This window comes from Elephantulus edwardii, unplaced genomic scaffold (genome assembly GCF_000299155.1).
Source record: "Elephantulus edwardii isolate Elephantulus edwardi_28Jun2011 unplaced genomic scaffold, EleEdw1.0 scaffold00035, whole genome shotgun sequence".
Taxonomy (NCBI): Eukaryota; Metazoa; Chordata; class Mammalia; order Macroscelidea; family Macroscelididae; genus Elephantulus; species Elephantulus edwardii.
The window spans coordinates 10,802,982-10,810,286 of NW_006399785.1; the positions used below are offsets into that span (position 1 = coordinate 10,802,982).

Here is a 7,305-nt window from a genome sequence, read left to right on the forward strand (position 1 = left end):
AACAACAACAACATTTGTTTAAATATCCAATAATTCTCTCTTTTTTTGTAACATTTTAATTGTACTTTTAATGAAAGTTTACAGAAAAGTTAGAGGTTTTGGTTCATTTACTGTTGACATTTTTACTCCCCCTCTTTCCCTCCCCCTTCCCTCAGTTCACTTTTCCTTTAAGAATATTCATTTGTTGTTGTCCAGTTCTCCACCCCCGTCCCCCCAGTCCTCTTTGCAGTTTACCTCTTACTCTGGGATATTGTCATACATATAATATCTAATCATATATATTCCTTTTAAACAGTTCTTTCCTTCATTGGTTCCAGTACAATATTAATTATCTATTCATTCTTGTCCTATTCTCCTCCCAAACCCTCCTATCAGACCTGCTTTATAACAGTGGTGATATGCAATATTTGTCCTTTTGTGGCTGAGATATTTGACTCAGCGTAATGTCCTGCAGGGTCACCCATGTTGTGTAATGTTTTGGGTTTTTTGTTTGTTTGGGTGTTTGGGGTTTTTTTATTGCATATTTTTAAAATTCATTTTAATGAAAGTTTACAGAGACTTAGGGTTTCCAGTCATTCATTGTTGCACTTTTCTCCCTTTCTTTAAAAATAGGACGATAGTGTCTAAATATCCCTGTTGTTTACTGTTAGGACATGTCACTGGCAGTGACCGGCTGTGGTTAATTCTTTTGTGAAAGTCTTTGCCACAGGTGACTCAGTCACACTTCCACTCTGGGGAGAATGGGTGTCTAATTCTCCATACTATCTGTTTGAAAATCTCTGTAAACTACGTCCAGTGCTGGGAATATGCTGGAGGGAGTGGTTTGGCGATACCAAAGCCTTTCCCCTTTCACGTACTCAATTGCCAAATTGCCAATAGACTCTGAAGAGAACTCAGTGAGCAGGAGTGGGACAAGGTGCCCGAATGCTTGCACCCAGATGGCCTGGGATTATCTCGCAGTGCGCCTGAGGCCACAGTTAAAGTAAAGAGGGTGAACCTCATCAGAATCTTTCTTCAGTAATACCTGCTCACACTTGCTTGAAAACCTTATGTCCTGCTTTTGGCCTGTTTGAAGAAACTATCATTTTAAGTTAAAATTAAGGCACATGAAGCACTTAGCTAGAACTCAAGAATTGAGGGCATTTCTATTAAATTATTACACACACAAAAAAAAGAAAGGTGGAATTTAGAGAAATGCTCTGACTTTGCCCTTACCTCCAAACTGAGTTAAAGTTGGATCAAATTTGGATCCCGCACTGTCTAATGACAAAGCCTCCGCTCATGGTTTGGCACTGCTTTGCAAAGGGAAATTTGGCTGATCTAGGAGCTGAAATGATTTCAACCTGACCAATATGCTACCCTCCACTCCTCCTGTAGTAACAAGGGGTTCAATAATGTATGAATTGACTACCATCTTCTTCATTGCAACGTTATCAATAGTGAAAGGGGAAAAAAAGATGAAAACAGCATCCTAAAAATAATTTACCTCTTTAAAATGCCAAAGAGTAAGGATGCCAGTTTAGAGACTAAGGTGTGTCAGACTCAAGCCATGGTATTTCCAGCTGCTTCATGTGACCATGAAAGGTGGATGTTGAATAAGGAAGACCAGACAATTGAAGCCCTTGATTGTGTTGTTGTTGTTGTTGTTGTTGTGTATTGTCCAGTTGGAACTGGCCCATGGCTGACCTTCTGGCAGTTTTCAGAGTCAGTTAGTCACACAAGAGGAGATTGCCCATCTGTCTCCCATGAAGCATCTGGTGGATTCAAACTGCATGCCTTTGGGATTGCAGCCCAGCTTCTTACAAGTAAGCCACCAAGACTATTAAATAAACAACAAACTGTCAAAAGAACAAACAAATCTGTCTAGGAGGAAGTGCACCCAGAGTACTCTTTAGAGATGAGGATGGTGAAATTTTGTTGTCAAGAGGGACCCAATATTGGAAAAAGATATCATGCTGAGAAAAACAAAGGGCCGGAAACAGAGACAAAGAGATGAATTGACAAAGTAAAGTGACCACGGTAATGGGCTTGAATATGGGAGATGTTGTGAAGATGGGATAAGGCAAGGCTTCCCTCTGTTGTCTATATGGTCACTATGAATTATAACTGACCAGACAGAACCTAACAATAAAACCAAAAATAATATTAATCTCTCACACACACACATGCACACACACACACACACAAATAAAGAGCCAAAGAAAGCTACCCAGACACTAATCATTCTATTGAGGAAAAGAATCAGAAATTGTATTATGCTGCTGTCATAAAATAGATTTTTTTGAAATTCTGCTGTTAGGGACCTCTCCAAAGTACTGAAGAGCAATGGTGTCTCTCTGGAGACTAAGGTGCATCTGATACAGGCCATGGTCTTTGCAATCGCTTGTTATGCATCAGAGAGTTGGACAATGACTGGGGATAGAAGGAGAATTGATGCCTTTGAGCTATGGTGCTGGAGAAGAGTATTGAGGGTACCATGGACTGCTAGGAAAACAAACAGATTCATCCTGGAGAAGGTTAAACCGGGCTGCTCCTTGGAGGCCAGGATTCTGAGGCTTCGTCTGACATACTTTGGACATGTTGTAAGAAGAGACCGGTCCTCGGAGAAGGACATCATGCTTGGGAGGGTGGAGGGACAGCGCAGGAGAGGAAGGCCCTCTATGAGGTGGATTGATTCAGTGACTGGGGTAATCGGGATGGGTGTGTCAGAGACAGTGCGATTGGCACAGGACAGAGCAGAGTGTAGGGCTGTTGTACATAGGGTAGTGATGAGTTGCAAGCGACTCAACGGCACATAGCAACAACAACAACAAATTAAAAACACACCTTCCCCTACAAAGGCTAGTTATTTATGGAAGTCGATTCTGCCATCACTGATCTAACTGGATACAGGAATATCCTCTACTTAATATCTCTCTCTTCTCCACAAGACAGGAACTGAATTACACCAGCTTGGATTAAGGATAACATTGTAGACATGGTCGTGCATGTAAGTCTGAATATTTCCATTACAGTCTCTCAGCAAAGGTCAACTAAGATTCATATGATGATGTTGTTGTTGTTAAGTGCCATTGAATTGTAGGCAACTCATAGCGACCCTCTGAATGAAAACCCAAACCCTTGTATATAGCCTCAAGCTTTTGTCACCTCAAGAAGGTGATAGTTGTCCGGAAGCAGGAAGAGAGTATCATGGTAGCCTAGAGGGTGAGAAGTTGTACTGCCAAACCACAGGTGGATATTGTTAGGTGCTATGGCATTGAGAAAAATTTGTAGTGACCTCTTCCTATCCTGTGCCGTCCTCACCATCTCTGACACACTCAAGCCCATTGCTGCAGTGACTATGTCAGTCCACCTGGTTGAGGGTCTTCCTTTCAGCTTCACCATCTGTCCAAGCCTGACGTTCCTCTCCAAGGAACAACCCCTCCGACCAGTATGCCCACAGTATATGAGGTGAAGCTTTATCATCTATGCCTCCGAGGAAAACTCTGGCTGTATCTTCTCTAAGGCATATCATCCTTTTGGCAGTTGTTGTTTTTGTTGTTGAGTGCCACTGAGTCGAGCATGACTCATAGTGATCCTATGAACAAAACATCTGTAGTCTTTCGATAACTATCATTTCTCAAAATTCACAGTACCTGGAATATTCAGTACTCTTCTCCAACAGTTCAAAGGCATCAATTCTTAAATCATCCACCAGCGGCTGCATGGGAGAAAGATGGGCTGTGTCTGCTCCACTGAGACTTACAGCCTCTAAAAATTAACTAGATGGTCAGCTGTGAGCTGGTTCTGACTCCAGGCCAATGAGTTTGAGGGTTTTTCGTATAGCAGGGAACAGCTGATGGGTTAGAGGTAAAGGTCTTTTTTTCTTTTTATAATCCCAGCTCTGAGTCATTATGTCAACAGGGCTTTGACAGTGTGGTGTAGTATGTGTTGTGCTTCTAAACAAAAGGCAGCAATTCAAATTCACTGAATACTCTGGGAGAGAAAGATGGATAGTCTCCTTCCCAGAAACCTTTCAGCACTTGGAAATTCAATGGGTGGTTTCTGTGAGTCTTAACAGAAGTCGTTTTATATGGAGTGGAGGAGCCTTGTGGGTGTAGAAGTGGTTATGTAACTATGTCTCTTGCTAAGAAGTCACTTGTTTAAAAACACCAGCTGTTTCTTGGGAGAAAGATGGGCATTCCCCTCCCATGAGATTTAATGAGTCTGAAAACCCCACGAGATGGTCAGCTATGAGTTGATTTTTACTCCACAGTACCTAACAACGATAATTACAATATTACTGCTATCAGTTGAGCGACTTTTGAACCCCAAAACATTGGAACACCGGTTACAGAGCTTATACTTATCCCATATGCCCTGGATAAAACCTCCAGTGTCCCTTCTTTGTGAAAACACGTGCTGATCAAGGGTAGTGAGGGAAGCCTTACTAAGCAGCTGTGGCGTGAGTTACCGAATGTGACGTTCTCAGTTTAGATCACCAGTGACTGTGTTGTTTGTCGCCTACAGGTGTGTACAGAAGGCAGATTGATCTTGGAGTTCACCTTCGATGACCTCATGAGAATAAAGACATGGCACTTTACCATTAGACAATACAGAGAGTTAGTCCCGAGAAGCATTCTAGCCATGCATGTGAGTAATTGAATTTCTAGTTCACTTTTCTTTTCCTGTTTTACTCAAGGGGGAAAGCACATTCTCTCTCCATGAAAGAGCTCCAGTGGTTTCCACGCTTTAGGTAATTAACTCAAATTTACTGAGTTTTGCCCTAAACCATCCATTTTAATCCACAAGTACTTGCTCTTGTTTTCATTCTCTCTCTCTCTCTCTCTCTCTCACACACACACACACTCTTTCTCTGTGTGTCTTTGCGTGTGTATCTGTCTGTGTCTTCTCTGTGTGTCTGTGTGTGTGGGTCTCTGTCTATGTCTTCTCTCTGTGTGTGTGTCTGTGTGTCTCTGTTTTTCTGTCTATGTCTTCTCTCTCACCCACACTGTGTGTGTCTGTGTTTGTCTCTGTCTATATCTTCTCTGTGTGTGTCTCTGTCTATGTCTTCTGTGTGTGTGTGTGTGTGTCTATCTCTCTATGTCTTCTCTCCCTTTCCCCAAGCGCTTGTCTGTGTGTGTGTCTGTCTGTCTTCTCTCTCTCTTTGTGCATGTGTGTCTCTGTGTGTGTGTGTGTCTGTCTGTCTGTCTTCTCTCTCTCTTTGTGCATGTGTGTGTGTCTGTCTGTCTTTTCTCTCTCTTTGTGCATGTGTGTGTGTGTGTGCCTCTGTCTGTCTTCTCTGTGTGTGTGTTTCTCTGTCTTCTCTGTCTGTGTGTTTCTCTATGTCTTCTCTGTCTCTGTCTATGTGTGTATGTCTGTCTCTGTCTATGTCTTTTCTTTTTCTCTCTCTTTTCCTCTTTCCCATTTTTTTTCTTCCTCTCACAATCTATTTGTTTCTAAGTTTGGTGCATTCTGAGGCTATTTCTTTACGTTTTATTATTTTAAAGTCTAAATTAAGGTTGCCTCAATAAACAGTGTGTGCTTTTCCCTGAATTCTGTTCAGTTATTATCAAGTACTACTCTGCCTGTGTTAATAAACCTGTTATGTGTAACTAGAGAAGGAAAGAAAACAAGAGAACACGGTTTAAGTTTTGATTGGAACCACCTGACCAGACCTGGGATTCTGGACTGCGGATCTGGGTGAGCAGGACATGCGGCTTCCTGACCGTGAGGCTGGGATTGAAGTGGAATAGTTGGGGTTTCTCTCGGTTTCATTTCATCATTAATCACATGAAATTTCTTATCTAGCTGCAAGCATTTATTTGACCTGATGCCGAGCTAGAGATCTGAGTCAAAGGTGAGACTTAATAGAAACTTGGGGTACAGTCACTGAAGAACAAATCAAGAAGCATCAACTTGTCCAATGTGTATCTGACTCATGTCATGGCCTTTTCAATTGCTGAATATGTGAACAAAAGTTGAATCATGGAAAAGGAAGAAAGAAAAAGAATTGCAGCATTCAAACTGGTGTTGGCAAAGAACCTTGAAGACGTCATGGGCTGCCAAAAGAATGAACAAATCCTTCTGAGAAGAAATATAACCCAAATGTTTCTTAGAAATGTGAATGGTGAGACTTTAAGTTGTTTGTTTCAAAAATGTCATCACTTGCTAGGAAAAGGGGCATGGTTGGTAAAATAGAAGACCAATGATAAGGAAGGATGGAAAAAGGAAGACCCTCAATCAGATGGTTAACACAAAAGCTGAAACAGTGCACTCAGATGTACTAGTGTGTGTGAAAAAGGCACAGAACTGGACCACATTTAATGCTGTTAGACAACTAACATCATTAACATCAGCATGGGGGGCACTAATTGCTCAGGTAGAATTCTTGCCTTCCACTCGGGACACCAATACAGATCCTGATTGTATTGCACTGGGAAAATCTGCAGTCAGGGAACTCTCCAAATTATTGAGGAGCAATGTTATCAGTTTGAGGACTAAGGTGTGTCTGATTCAGGCAATGGTCTTTCTGATTATTTGCTGTGGATTTGGGAGCTGGACAATGAGTAAGGAGGACAGAAGACAAATTGATGCCCTTAATCTGTGGTGTGGGAGAAGAGCACTGAACATGCCTGTGGATGGCCAAAAGAACAAACAACTATATCTTGGAGAAAGTGCAGCCAGAGTGCTCCTTGGAGGCAATGATAAAGGTTTGCCTCACATACTTTGGGCATTTTGTGAGTAGAGGCTATTTCTTAGAGAGAGACATGATGCTGGGAAGGGTGGAGGGAGGACTGGTGAAGGAGGGGAAATCCATCAACTAGGTGGATTGACACAGAGAGATTGCCACAATGGGATCTAGTGCATCAGGAAGTGTGAGAATGGCACTGGATGGGACAGGGTTCAGATCTGTCGTTCATAGGTTCACTATAGGGTATGCACCTACTGGGAGACTAGGCCAATCACATGCAGCCACCACCTGTGTGAATTAACAAGCACTGACAATTACTGCTTTCAGTCCATAGGGTCTCTACGAGGAGTGATTAACGAGATCACAGCTGCCAGCAACAGCTCTGCCAGGCCTGGAGCTGTACATTGTAAATGGATTCTTTAATCCTCATCCTCACACAAATTACTCACTCATGGCCGTGAAGTCAGAGCTGACTTACAGCTGGCCCACCAGCAGGGTTTTAGATACTACACGTTGCGTAGAAGATGGCCCATCTTTCTCCCTTGGGGCCGCTAGTAGAGATTGAGATTGTACACAGCTTTAGTTTGCTTGGTTCTGTAGTCAACAGTCTTGGCACCAGCAGCCAGGAAATT

At 42.4% G+C, this 7,305-nt stretch overlaps 1 protein-coding gene across 2 annotated transcripts in view; it reads left to right on the plus strand.

The window, feature by feature from the left end:
- Positions 1-7,305, plus strand: part of LDB2 (LIM domain binding 2) — a 625,377-nt gene that overhangs the window by 504,375 nt on the left and 113,697 nt on the right. For both annotated transcript variants that reach the window (XM_006884517.1, XM_006884518.1), the window contains exon 4: positions 4,510-4,632. In XM_006884517.1, the coding sequence (XP_006884579.1) occupies positions 4,510-4,632 (123 nt within the window). The remainder of the gene's footprint in view (positions 1-4,509; positions 4,633-7,305) is intronic.